The 13,691-nt window shown below is 60.3% G+C and overlaps 1 protein-coding gene across 1 annotated transcript in view; it reads left to right on the top strand.

Annotated features, from left to right (window-relative positions):
• PHLDB1 (pleckstrin homology like domain family B member 1) overlaps window positions 1-13,685 on the top strand; it is a 41,490-nt gene extending 27,805 nt beyond the window's left edge. The window contains exons 13-22 of the mRNA XM_077777191.1: window positions 2,677-2,817; window positions 2,975-3,077; window positions 4,113-4,407; window positions 4,488-4,578; window positions 5,895-6,041; window positions 7,771-7,887; window positions 8,121-8,223; window positions 12,162-12,247; window positions 12,350-12,382; window positions 12,992-13,685. Coding sequence (XP_077633317.1) covers window positions 2,677-2,817; window positions 2,975-3,077; window positions 4,113-4,407; window positions 4,488-4,578; window positions 5,895-6,041; window positions 7,771-7,887; window positions 8,121-8,223; window positions 12,162-12,247; window positions 12,350-12,382; window positions 12,992-13,132 — 1,257 coding nt within the window. The 3' untranslated portion in view covers window positions 13,133-13,685. The remainder of the gene's footprint in view (window positions 1-2,676; window positions 2,818-2,974; window positions 3,078-4,112; window positions 4,408-4,487; window positions 4,579-5,894; window positions 6,042-7,770; window positions 7,888-8,120; window positions 8,224-12,161; window positions 12,248-12,349; window positions 12,383-12,991) is intronic.
• The last annotated feature ends 6 nt before the right edge of the window (window positions 13,686-13,691 follow it).

Below are 13,691 nucleotides of genomic sequence, written 5' to 3'. Positions count from 1 at the left end.
CTCTCCTGCCCCCCCGCCCCCTGCCCCTGCTCTGGATGTTGTGTTGAATGGAGTGATGGCCCCAAGGCATGGAGTTTGGGTGTCGGGTACCTGTTGTGCCCTGTTGACCTCTTCTCCGCCCATCCCTCCCCCTCCCACCGGGCACCCTAGGAGTACGTGAGCCTGGCAGAGGTGCTCCAGCTGTGCTTCCGCTTGGACCCCCATGCTTCTGCCACCTCCCCCGGCGTGCTCGCCCCGCCCCTGCCTGGCAGTGAGGTACCGGCCACAGAGCAAGCCCACCTGTGCCCAAGGGCCGCCTCGTGGATGCCCAGATCATCCCTCAGTCCTGGATGGGGCTTGGGGGCCAGCGGGGTCTGTGTTCAGCGGTGAGGGAGAAGGGCAGCTGGCATCCAGGGGGCTGGGAGTGGTTCCCTCCGTGCCCTGGGACCTCGGGAGTGTGAGCTCCCCATGGCCCAAGGCGGGGCAGCCTCCTGCTTGGGCGTGAGGGCGTCCTGCCTGGAGAGGACTTGAGTTCCGTTCTGGTCCGGGCTCTGCGGCCTCTGCTCTACGCTTCCTGTGCTCACCCTTGTCTCGCCCGCGGGCAGGGCCAGCTCCGGGGTTGCAGTCCCATTAACCTCTCGTATTCCCTCCTGCGCCCTGGCCTTCCCCCCAAGTACGTGACGCTTGAGCAGCTAAAGGCGATGTGGGGCACCTCGCCCATGCCCGCAGCCTCTGTGCCAGGCCCGCCCCTCTGGGCCCCTGCCTCCCGGGACCTGGTTCCCACCACCTGCCTTCCTCCCGTGCTGCCCTCTTCCTCCTCCTTCGCTTCCATCACGCCTTCACCCAAGGTTGGTGGTCTGTGTGTTCCTGCCGCCCCCAGCCTGCTGCTGGCGTGGCTGTGTGTGTGTGTGTGTGTTCGTGTGTGTTCCGCCCCTGCCTCCCGGCTTCTGAGCTCCAGGCCGGCCCCCGGGGAGCGCTCGGTGCCTGTGGACGCTGGCTGCCCAGCATCGTGGTCGGCACAGCACGTGTCTGGTCTGGGAGTTGTGTCCTGACTGTTCCTCGTTGCCCTTAGCACGTTCGCAGCAGCTGTTTTCTCACTGTTTTTCTCCTCCTTCTCTCCATGCTGTTCTCTCTCCCCCTGCCTTCCCCTCTCCCTCACCTCCCTGTCTCCCTCCGTCCCCCTTTCACTCCTCCTACGACCTTCCCCTCTCTTCTACCTTCTCTCCCTTCCACCTCCTCTTCCTTTCCCTCCTCNTCCCCCGCCTCTGCCCGCCAAAGCTTGCCGGCAGCTGCAGGGAGCCCCCCCGTCCCCCATCTCCCCACCCGTCCCTCCCCGAGCCCTGCTCCTCTCTGCACTGGGACCTTCTGCCAGTCTAGCAGCCACACGGTGCCGCCCCAGAGGGAGGGGGGCCGTTGAGTCAGGGCAGCGAAGTCTCCTTACGGGCAGCCACCCTGGCACCTCGGGCAGCTGGGGGGCCAGCCCCTGAGTCCAAGGACGATGTACAGGATTGGCTGTCCAGTGGAAGGGGTCCAGAGCAGCGGTCAGGTTGAGATCGGCTTGGCGCCTCGAGCTACGGTAGACTGTGGCCCTGCCCCGTCCCTGGCAGCCCTCAAGCCCGGAGTTTCTCACTCAGTCTGGGGGCCTGACACACTCATGGGCCTGTGGCAGCCGAAACTAGTGAGTCCTGGGCGAACTGCCAGCAGTTGGCTCTCCTGGTCTCCCCGGGGGTGACCCTCGGAGGCAGTCCCGATGGGACAGAGACTTGCCTGGGGCCTCCTCAGGGTTTCTGTGGAGGGTGCGAGGGTGCGGGCCTAGCTGAGCCTGGAGCAAGCTGCTGGCCCAGGGGGGGGGGGGGGGTCGCAGTCAGGAAGGGTTCTCCCCCAGGGCGCGCTCCGCTGACCTGCTGCTATGCCTGAGACCCTGGCCTTCAAGGTTCACTCCTGGAGTGAAGGCTTGGACCTCTGAGACTGATCTCAGCTCACATTCCGTGCTCCCTTTGGGAGGAGTTTGATTCTTCTATGCTGTGAGGCAGCCTCTGCTTTGTGTCCAGCTGGTTAGAGACTTGCCCCTGTTGTGATTCCTTTCATCGTGAGCACGGTTAACGCTGATTTTACAGCTCAGTCACTGGGGCCCGCCCGGAGAGGATAAGTAATCTCCCCAAGGCCACACAACTAGGAAGCGGCAGAGCCGATGCCAAGAGTCAGGGTTCTTGACTTCAGACACCATGTTCAGCAAACATGAGGGCTGTGAGGGAGCTTGGCAGTTATTTGGTCGAGCCCTGCTCCCTGCTTCTGCAGATAAGGACGCCCCGGCCCAGAGCTGTGAGGCACAGGGCCCAAGGTCACACAGCCTGGTAGTGGCAGAAGGGACCCTGACTCTTCTGGTTGGCTTCCTGTACAACCCTGCCCAGCTCATGTTAACGCCTCGCGTGGCTCGGTTTACAAGATCTTTTCTGAGACCTGGGGTGGGACCAGGGATTGGCCCAGGGAGGAACTGCCTGGAAAGGAGGCTTGGCAGCCGCCAGTAACACCTGTCCATGGGGCTGGCCCAAGACGCTCCGTGCTGTCGTCAGTTAGAAGCGGCCTCAGAGGCCTGGTGCCAGGGCAGGGTCTTGGATCACAGCCAGCCTAGGTGACGCGGGGGTGGTGGCCAGTGGGGGAGCTGGAGTTCACCAGGCAGTTATCTCTTCCCTCCAGGTTTACCGCTCCAAGATGGATGGCGAGGCCACCTGCCCCCTGCCCCGGACCCGCAGTGGCCCCCTCCCCTCTTCCTCTGGCTCTTCTTCCTCTTCCTCCCAGCTCAGCGTGGCTACCCTGGGCCGGAGCCCCTCCCCCAAGGTCTGAGGACAGTGGGTGGGCTGAGTGTGTGGCAAGGTGGCGGTAGGGGAATGGAGACTGCCACACGGGGGAGGGGTCAGAGCCGCCCAGCAGAGCCTCGGGAGCGGGGGTTTCTGAGCCTTGGGTCCCAAAGCTCTACTCCCCTCCCCCCGAGCAGAGTGCTCTACTTGCCCAGAATGGGACGAGCAGCCTTCCTCGCAACCTGGCGGCCACGCTGCAGGACATTGAGACCAAGCGCCAGCTGGCCCTGCAGCAGAAGGGTGAGTGGCCGCAGTGCCCACCGGCCTGCCCTCCTGGGGGGCCTGAGTATCTGCCACCCCTCCCCCACACTGTGCCTCACCTTTTGCAGGATGTTTTGGCTTTGAGTCCTTGGTGAGAGCAGAAAGCATTTAGATTCAATACCTAAAGAAGAGCTCCCTGGATATTTATCAGGAGACTAGGGATTGGGGGCTGTGTGGTCTGTGACAGCGTGGCAAACGAGGGAAATGTTTACTGACCTGACTCAGGACGGACGCTGCCCCGTCTGAAGGCAGAGGGTGGACGTGATGACCTCCAGAAACGGCTGCCTAAGATACTGGCTCTGGGGGCCCTGGAGGCCTCGCTGCCTGTGTGCATTTTGGTTGTTTTGAAAGCCCGTGTCTGTGCCTCTCTCTGGTCTCATCCCCTCTGTGTCTCTTTGCCCCGGGGCCCCCCCCACACCAGGCGCGTCGCTTCCTGCCGAGCCCCCCCCAACCGACGACCCAGCAGGTAGAGCGTTGGTCACTGAGGGCATTGCTTTGGTCAGGCAGCCCCGCCCGGGCATCCGCATGATGTACTCTGCGCAGGTCCTCGCTGCCCCCAGGCAGGCTCCCCGGCTGAGCTGGGACCCAGTGTCTGGCTGGCCTCACCCCTCCAGTCGGGCCGTCCCCTGCCTCAGCTGTGCTCTGCCTTGTCGTCTCCCCTTCCCCCCTGCTCTGGCTGCTGCATCACGGCCTGGTTTGCACGGACCCCTTGCTCACGCCGTTCCCTCTGCCCCTTCCCCAGGGGGCAGGCCAGTGCATGCGTCCTGCCCCGCTCAGGGCGGGGGCGGGGGCGGGGGGTCTGCTCAGGACGCAGAAGTTGTGCTGAAGCCGGACTGCACATCTGTGGCCAGCGGTGCAGGCGACAGAGACCCTGGCAGGGCAATCGGACCTGGAGCTTCGGGGGCTTCCGGGGTGGGCCCCGTGCTGACCTCTCCCTGCTCACCCCTTCCCTCTGTCTGTGGTTCCGCCGGTGACCCCCAGGGGGCCCCTGTGACTCCCCCGTCCCTCCCGCAGGGCAGCAGGTGATCGAGGAGCAGCGGCGGCGCCTGGCCGAGCTGAAGCAGAAGGCCGCGGCCGAGGCGCAGTGCCAGTGGGACGCCCTGCACGGCGCGGGCCCCTTCCCGCCCGGCCCCGCCAGCTTCCCCCCGCTCATGCACCACTCCATCCTGCACCACCTGCCCGCCGGCCGCGAGCGCGGGGAGGACGGCGAGCACGCCTACGACACCCTGAGCCTGGAGAGCTCCGACAGCATGGAGACCAGCATCTCCACGGGTGGCACGTCGGCCTGCTCCCCGGACACCATGTCCAGGTACCCGCCCGAGGGGGCCCGCTCTGTCCCTGCCGGCCGCCTCCCGGCCCCTTGATGCCCCCACTCTCGCCCTCCCCCAGCGCGAGCGGCCTGGACGTGGGGAAGATCGAGGAGATGGAGAAGATGCTGAAGGAAGCACACGCGGAGAAGAGCCGGCTCATGGAGTCGCGGGTGAGGCGGGCCTGCGCTGGCCTGGGTCCCGCTCCAAGCCCCTTCGCCCGTGGTCTCCTTCACCCCTTCCCTCGAGGAAGAGAGCGTTTTAAAAGTTGTGTTCATCAAACGGAGGAGGCCGGGTGACATGGTTTGACGGCTCTTAGGTCGAGAGGAGGCAGCACAGTAACCCTTGTCCAGCCGGGAGTTTCCCGGACGGCACCGCGCAGCCTCTGTGTATTTGCTTCCGGGAGGGGGGAGGGTTGGCCACCATGAGTTCTGTTCCACGTCTGTTCAAGTGGCAGGTCCTTCCCCTGGGGGATGGTGAGGAAAGGCGGGAATGGGGGCCCAGGGTGGGGGGGTAGGGCCGGAAGAGCACACAGGCTCCAAGCCAGAGCAGAGGTGTCGGTGGAGGGGGCCGAGGGAAGTGGGCCCGCAGTCAGGACCAGTGGTGCGTTCCCCGGGCAGAGCCAGGCTGAGAGCCGGTGCCCGGGGAGGAGGGCGAGGGGAGGGTCTGTTCCGTCTCCGTCCTCCGGGCCCTCTCCCTCTCAGGATGAGAGTGGGCACGGGGAGCGGGGGTCAGCGGCCGGACCAGCCAGAAGGGAAGGCCCCTCAGCCTCACTCACATCCAAGGGGGCCAGATGTACAAGCAGCTCTTGGCAAACGGAGAGAAAGGAGACCCTGCTAAGTTGTGAGCTGGGAAGAAATGGGAGCCGGTGGCACGGAAGTTGTTCTCGTTGATGTGGACGTTGGGCGTCACTGACACACTTTTTGTGTTTGATGACTTGTTTTAATGACTTTTAAAATCTTCTAATGGCTTCTGTACCTTGTTTTTTTTTCCCCCTGTGAAATTTGAAGTTCAACTATGAATGTTTGTAATTTGGTTTCAAAGGGCCTTAGGGATTAGGGAAGGACTACTGAATATATTCAGTATCCAAAAAAAAAAAAAAAAGTTGCTTAGATTTTATCGTTTTAGGAATTGAGGTAAAAATTGTAAGAGCGCTGTTTACTTATTTATTCAGTGCTTTCCTTATGTGCCGGAATCAGTGATGGGCATTTACATACACGACCTCATTTACTTTCCACTATAATCCCTGAAGGTAGGCACTCTTGGCTCCATTTTACAGGCAAGGCAGCTGAGGCTTAGGGAGTTTAAATGAGTTTGTCAAGGTCCCAGAGCTCAGACCGGTGGCAGAGCCAGGATTTGAAGGCAGTGTGGTCTCCCTTTAAAGCATTTGCCCCTTACCGGCAAGGTGCTTAGAGAGGGTGGGTTTTGGGGCACGGCTGCTGGCTGCGGAGGGGCGGCCGCGGGCACTGACCGCTGGCTTTGGGGGCAGGAGCGGGAGCTGGAGCTCCGGCGACAGGCCCTGGAGGAGGAGCGGAGGCGACGGGAGCAGGTGGAACGGAGGCTGCAGAGCGAGAGCGCCAGGAGGCAGCAGCTGGTGGAGAAGGAGGTCAAGATGCGGGAGAAACAGTTCTCCCAGGTAAGTGGGTGGCGGGGTGCACTAGGTGCTTGGCTTGAGGGTGGGGCTGGGGGGCTAGGGATACCCTGGGGTATGAAACCAGAAACCTGGGGTGTGGACTCAGCCCAAGGCCGAAGTCTACTTGGGACTCATTCGGCCCCAGGGAACAGACACGTGGGTGTGCGTGGGTTCCGTGGCTGTGCTGGTCCTCACTCCACCAGACTTGCAGCTCCGGGCCCCCCAGGGGCAGATGATGTCACTCTGACTCGGTTTATATCTCCAAGGGAAAGTTGTACTCGTTTCTCTGTGGCTTAGGCATCCTGCGCCTTTGCCTTACGCAGACGTCTTGAGCAGAGAACAGTTGATGGTGGAAGAAGTTAGGTTGTGTCCACCCATGTCTCTGGTCCCAAATCCCTGCTGTTCCTTCCTACTGGGTCTTTGACCCTCAGCGAGGGGGGGGTCCTGTGGGATCTACCCCCACAGGGACTAGCGACCACAGCTCCCTGATGTCCTGGGAGCCAACAGCATAAACTCTGGGGGGCAGGCCACCTGGATTGGGTCAGGGGATTAAGAAATGATCAGGGGGCGCCTGGGGGGCTCGGTCAGTTAAGCGTCCAGCTTTGGCTCAGGTCATGATCTCACGGTGTGCGAGTTCGAGCCCCGTGTTGGGCTCACTGCTGTCAGCACGGAGCCTGCTTAGGATCCTCTGTTCCCCTCTCTCCCTGCCCCTCCCCTGCTCACACACACACTTTCTCTGTCCCTCAAAAAGAAGCATTTAAAAAAAAATGAGGAACTCCTGAGTTTCACCCTTGTGCATGGGGTCTTTGTCAGATGTCCAGCCCCCTCTCCTGCCACCCTGGCCTGTCTCCCAGCCCCCTCTCCTGGGGCTCTGCCATTGCTGCTGTGGGACTGGGCGCAGTCAGCCCATCTTTGGGGCACTTCCTGGAAGTAGTGCATTTCATTTTTTCTCTACGTGATTTATGATGTTTCCTTTTCTTGCCGTCCTAATGTTCTCCCAGGAAAGGAAAAGTAGAAAAAATTTCCAGTTGACTGAGAGTTCTAGTTAGTATCAGAATTTTTGAGACGGAACAGACCCTAGTGATTATTTAGTTCGAAGCCCTTGTTTTACATGTAAGGAGACTGAGGGACCCCTGGGTGGCTCAGTTGGTTGAGCGTGCGACTTCGGCTCGGGTCATGATCTTGCAGTTCGTGGGCCCCGCGTCGGGCTCTGTGCTGACAGCTGGGAGCCTGGAGCCTGCTTCGGATTCTGTGTCTCCCTCTCTCTCTGCTCCTCCCCCACTCGCTCTCTCAAATGTAAACATTAAAAAAATTTTTTTGGAAACCTATAAGAAAGCTGAGGTCCAGAGAGGCCGTGTGATCCAAACAAAGTCCAACAGGAAGTCAGAGGCTGCATTTCTTACTGGGCTCTGCTTCCCAGAGCGTGTTCACATCTGCCTCTTGCCTTATTTCGTTCAGCCCAGGAAGGAGACGAGGGGCAGGGACAAGACAGGGTCTTGGTCCTAGGTGGGGAAACTGAGTTACGGAGCCACTCAGCAGTTTGCCCAGGTCCAGGCCGTGTCCGTGCAGGCCCGCTCGGTCTCGGCTTTTGCCACAAGCCCTGTGAAACCAGAGTACCACCCTGGGGGTGGGCGGGAGGGATGGCATTGGTGGGGGTTCAGGACTGAAGCCGAGGGACCTTGACAAGGGAATGAGGGGGGATGACTCTGCTGAGCCTGCCCTCTGCTCCCAGGCACGACCCCTGACTCGCTACCTGCCAATCCGGAAGGAGGACTTTGATCTGAAGACCCACATTGAGTCGTCGGGCCACGGCGTCGATACCTGCCTGCATGTGGTGCTCAGCAGCAAGGTGCGAGGCGTGCGTGGCCCTGGGGTGCTGGTGAGGGGACCCCACGGTACTGGGCCTTGGGGAGAGCGGCCCCAGTTCCTGCCCTAACACCAGAGATCTCTGTCCCAGGACCTGGTGTGCCGGCTGGAAGAGAGGTTGGGGACAGGCCCCCACAGTACAGGCCCAGGTGATGGCTTTTCTGTTGCGGCTCGGGCTGCGCACCAGGGTCCCTCCTCACGCCCGCCCCTCCCCAGGTCTGCCGCGGCTACTTGGTCAAGATGGGCGGCAAGATTAAGTCCTGGAAGAAGCGCTGGTTTGTCTTTGACCGACTCAAGCGCACCCTTTCCTATTATGTGGGTAAGTTGCCATGAGGCTGTCTCAGAGCCTGGACCCTTCTGGAAGGAGGCGGGCTGACAAGTGGGGGTGGGGGGCCAGGGGCTTGAGCCGGGTCCTCGTCTCCTCCCTGACAGCATCTAGAGTGTATCCGGTCGCCTTGGTCTGTGTGTTTGGCAATATAACGGAGCACGTAAGGAGTTCTGGGCTCCGCCCTAGGCCCTACTGATGAGCACGGGGGCCACAGCTCGCCCCTTGGAGCTTGTTGGCCGGGAGGCAGATGCTGAGCCGAGTGAAAGTGGCGCATAATGGGAATGTTGCCGGGGGACCCCCAGACACCGTGCACGTGTGCGGTCCTGTGGTTCCCTCTGAGACTCGGTGGTGGGGAGCGCTCTGGGCGGCCCCCGGGGACAGGGACAGGCCCACAGGTGCCTCCTGCTGCCTCGGCTCCCTCCACCTGGCCTGGTTCGGTCGCCCCTCCCTGGAGTCCCCTCCGGACTCTCTCCGGACAGTTCCCACTTTGAGCGCGGGAGGCTGTGTTGCATGCTGGTCAGCAGCAGCCGGGGCGTGCCGTGGGTACAAACAGTCCTGAGATCCCAGTGGGTCAAAACCACAACGTTCGTTCTTAGCCGATACGCATCCGTGTACATCGCTGGGGGGTGGGGTGGGGTGGGGGGGGATCCTCTGCTGCCTCTGCGTCACCGCTCCCTTTGTTGGAGAGCATGCGCTTTCAGAGCACTGCTAGCCACAGTGGCGGGAGGAAAAGAGAAGCCTAACTGCGCCTTGTGCTGGCACTGAATGCCCCAGCTGGGGTCTGTCCTCAAGTCATTCGTGGGGCTGCTCAGCCAGTCCAGCCGGGAAGAGCAGTCCTGCTCAGAGCCTGAAAGGTCAGGGCTTAAATGTCTGGTGCCAGAGACATCCAGGCCTGGAGTGCCTGCATCTCCTCTAACCTGCTCCCAAACTGAGTGCCACCGTCTCCAAGAAGCCTTCCCTGGTTGCCTGGGGCCCTGGGTGTCAGGGCAGAGGCACATGTGTCTGGGAAGGGACTTTGTGGGGATTTGAGAGAAACAGGCCCAGGGAGAAGAGCTCCGTTTGAGGCATGCTGAGGTGGAAGTGCCCCTGGGACATCTAGGTTTAGGAGAAGGTCAGGGTTGAAGTCGAATCTGTTGGAGTGATAGGAATAGCAGATCGTCCTGAGGCGGCTGCTCTGCTAAGCCCTCTGCCTGCATCGTCTCGCCCTCTTTTCATCATCGTCCTGTGGGGGCAGCGCTGTTGTATACCCATCCTACAGATGCGGAACATAGGCTCCAGGAGGTTAAGTAAGTTCCCCAGGGTGTCACAGCTGCTAAGAAGCAGAGATAAGCCTGGACCTGAGCAGCTGGACTTCAGAGGGAGATGAAAGGCCACACCCTGGGGAAGGAGGAAGAGGAGGGGCGGGGCAGAGGGACAAGGGGCAGGAAGCCACATGCCAGGGGCTGGGCTGGCGCTTGGCATCTGTGACCTTCCTTCATGTCTGTGAAGCACAGGAAGATCACTTTCAGACGAGAGGCGGAAACAGGGAGGGAAGGCAGCCGAAGGGGCAGACATTTGCAGGCAGGGAGTGTTGCCAGGGATGAGGGATGCTACAGAAAGGCAGAGAATAAACGTGGACCCAAAGGCCCTTCCATTCAGGGACTGGAGCTGCGTATGGGGCCGGGAGCCAGGCTCCAGGAGCGGAGGAAAGGTGGGTGGTTAGGAAGCAGAGGCAGGAGCTGTTACTATTTCCAGTGAAGGAAGAAGTGGGCGAGAGCCGCTCATGGAGGGGGGGCCAGGCCTGGGGACCAGAGGGGGGCGCTGTGTCCACGTTCCAAGTCCCAAGAGGAAGCGTTAGATGGAGCTGGGCCTCTGGCTGGATCAGAGCCCTGGGTGTGACTTGCCTGCTCCTGCCTTGAACTTGCCATTCTCCCTCCCCGTGCCTGGAACCTCCTCCCATCTACTTAGTGAAGCGCATTCCCCCCCTCCCCCCCTGGCCTTCTACAGGGTCCAGAGCAGATACTACCTCTGTAAGGCCTTTCCTGGCCCTTCCTTACTGGGAATGGGCCCTTCCCTCTGCTACATAACTCTGGCGTGATACAGGGTCTGTTGGCCACGTGACATCAGGAGGCATAACGATCGCAGATGCCACATGTCATGTGCCAGATGCCGTGCCGAACACTCCGAATGTGCGCTCTCACTCTGTGCTCGTGACCACTTATGCCTTGTAGATGCTCTCTCGGTGTTCCCAGCCATGCTGTCAAGGTCACATAGCTAATGAACGGCTGTATGTCTGTGCTTTCCTCCCCCCTGGGTTGTAGGTTCCTAAGGACCTCTGCTTTCTGGTGATCCCAGTGCCTAGGGCTTCTCTGTCACTGCGCACCTACTGTGTGCCAGGCACATAGCTGTTGGTGTTGGAGGAGGTAGACCTACGAACGGGTAGAGGAGGGTTCAGGTGGAGCGTGGTAAGTTCTGGAGAGGAGCATCCATGCTGTGGGGACCCAGGAGCGTGCAGCCAGGCCCCACAGTGGGGATATCGGCCACGGGTCTGGAAGACCATTTAGGAATTCGCCAAGGGGAGGGGCTGGAGAGCATTCCAGTGTCCGCAGAGCATACGGGTAAGGGGACTAGTCAGGAGCTCCGCCTGGCCAGATGGAACGCGTTGGTGCAGGGGCAGGATGTGAGACCAGACGAGAGGGGCGTGTGGGCACCGGCCTGGGAGTAGCCTTTGCCGAGCCAAGTTGGCGGCAGGTTCCCAGTGAGGGAACCGGCAAAGAGGCTCGTGGGCTGAGGCAGCGGGATTAGGTTTGCTTCAGGAGGATCGCCCCCTTGTCCTTCGGGGAGAGGAGTGGAAAGGGCAGAGGGTGGGGCCGGGGCACATTTAGGAGGCTGCAGCAGTGTTCCCGGATGGGGGACTCAGGCTGAAATGACACAGCGGTGGGGGAAGGGTGCCGCGCAAGATGCAGGCTGTCAGCCGTCACCATCTGAGTTCAGGGACTGTGTGACCTTTCGGTTTTGGTGCCCGAGCTGTGTCTGCCACGAGACTAGATGGCCCAGGCCCTGGGCTTTCCCTTGGCAGTGCCCTCTCTGCTGTGAGCTTGCCCACCTCCCCGGTCAGCCCTGCCCCCACGTGCAATGCACTTCTGGTTTTTAGTATCAGAGGTGAGTAGGCCAGTGCTTATGTAGAGCTCAAATATCAAAACACATAAAAAGCTTTAAATTGGGAATTTTGCCTCTCCTCGTTACAGATGACTGTTTTTATCATAAATCTCGAGTATCCTTGTACAGTTTTAGAATATAAGCAAATGCAAACATAGATTCTTAATCCTGTTCTTACACAAAAGGTGGTATCCCATACGTTTCTTGTTTCACTGCTAATATAGCAGCTCTTTCTGCGTGAAATAGATCTACAGCTGATACGTTGTGAGTTAAGGTGTATTTCTGAATCTAGATTTGTGTGTCCTGCCAGAGCAGTGTGGTACCCAGAATGTGCTCGACTCTAACTTATTAACCAGTCTCTGCTTGGTGGACACTTGGGTTGCTTCCAGTGTTTGATGACCACTGACACTGTTGTGGAGAATAAGCATGTGAGTGTGTTATCTGTAAAGTAAGTGTGTGTAAGTACAAGCATTGGCTCAAAGGGCAAACACCGAATCCTGGTAGGATTCACCTGTCACTTATCAGACCACCTGTTTCTCCAGAGATTCTCCTAAAGGGTGGTGGATATTTTCAGCCTATTTCTGCCGTTCTGGCAGGTGAGAAGTGGTGGGTCAGTGGAGTTCTAATTCGCATTCTCTAATTCTCAGCCAGGCTGAGCACCAACCTGATCTTCACGGCTCCATGTTGGGCTCGTTCTGGAGGCCTGAGAATCACCCCATTTCCCCGGGGGTGGAGGTACGTTTCACTGAGGGACAACAGGTCTCCTTAGCCCGGTCCCGTCTCCTTTGCAGACAAGCACGAGACGAAGCTGAAGGGGGTCATCTACTTCCAGGCCATCGAGGAAGTCTACTATGACCACCTGCGCAGTGCAGCCAAGGTGAGGGCACAACAGCCCCCAGCCCGCCTTCTCCAGAGACTTGGACCCAGTGCTTGATCTCTCTGTAAATTCTCTCTTCCTGTCTCCCTCTCCCCTTCCCAGAAGAGGTTTTTCAGCTTCACTGTGGTGACTGAGGTACCCCTCCCCCACCCTCGTATAACCAGAACTACTGCACATTAATGCCGCCTGTCCCCTACTCGTCCCTGACTCTTTACTCTCCCTTCCATCCCCGTCTCCTGAGATGACAGCAGGCTGTTTCCCTGTGGGGGGAGAGGTGGGCACCGCAGGAGGGATGGCTAAAGGGAGGAAGGGCTTCTCAGGACCAGGCTCTGGCTGAGGGGATTCATAGAAGGGATGGGTTTGAGCCCCGGGCTGTCTGCTCTCATGGAAAGCAGCCTCCCTCCCCTCAAGCCTTAGGCGCCCACCTCAGTCCTGACCTCCTCTGGGGTCCTGGGCCCAGCATTCCCCTTGCAGCCTTTTCCATCTGCCCCTCTTGTCCTCACGGGAATGGCCCTTTGTGTCTGATTCTTGGGATACTTTTGTGCCCCCATGTGGCAGGGTATGGCCCTGCCCAGGTGTGAGGAGGGGAATCTCTCTCCCTGGGGCGCACCTGACCGATGGGGACTACGGGACCTATTTCAGACACCGTCTCGAGTGCCAGGGTGTCCTGGCCACAGGGAGGGGAAAGGTCAGACGGGGTGTCAGGTGAGCCCTGTCTTAGACCCACACTCTCTCCCTGGGCAGAGCCCGAACCCAGCTCTCACCTTCTGCGTGAAGACCCACGACCGGCTGTACTACATGGTGGCCCCTTCTGCCGAGGCCATGCGCATCTGGATGGATGTCATCGTCACCGGAGCTGAGGGCTACACTCAGTTCATGAACTGACTGGTGTGGACCTCCTGGACCCTCGGGCGAGCCCACCTGCTGCTCTGGCCCTGGAGACAGAGCTGCGCTCGGGGCCCCAGGCCCCACGCCCCACGGGAGTGCGGAGCGTGACGGGGCTTTTGTGTGAGACTTTGTGCTGTTGCCCAGTGTGAGGAGCTTGGCCGGTGACTTTCTGGGTGCAGGCCCCCTAAAGCACCAGCCAGCAGATGAAACGTGGGGAGGCTCCCGGGAGCCCAGAATCTGCAATAACCCTTGAGGGTCCTGCCCGAGGAGCTGTCACAAGAGGGGGCCTCAAGCTCTGACCTGGCGCCTGCGCTCCTCTTCTCTTTTGCAAAAGGACAAGTTATGGTACCAGAATCTGCCAAAGATCCCCTCTTGCCTCAGCCCCCCCTTGCAGGGGCCTTGTGGGTGGAGGAGAGCCACCTCCAGGGTGGGGTAACAGCTCAGGTGGCGGACTTCCTCACCCCGGCTCTCCCGCGGCCTCGTGCAAGGGCCGGGGCCCTCCAGCGCCATCCTTGAGGCCCTCACCCCATCTCCTCTCTGCAGACCCCCCCCCCCC

This window comes from Crocuta crocuta, unplaced genomic scaffold, assembly GCF_008692635.1.
Source record: "Crocuta crocuta isolate KB4526 unplaced genomic scaffold, BGI_CrCroc_1.0 scaffold271, whole genome shotgun sequence".
Classification (NCBI taxonomy): Eukaryota; Metazoa; Chordata; class Mammalia; order Carnivora; family Hyaenidae; genus Crocuta; species Crocuta crocuta.
This window is presented reverse-complemented; position numbering and strand designations above follow the sequence as displayed.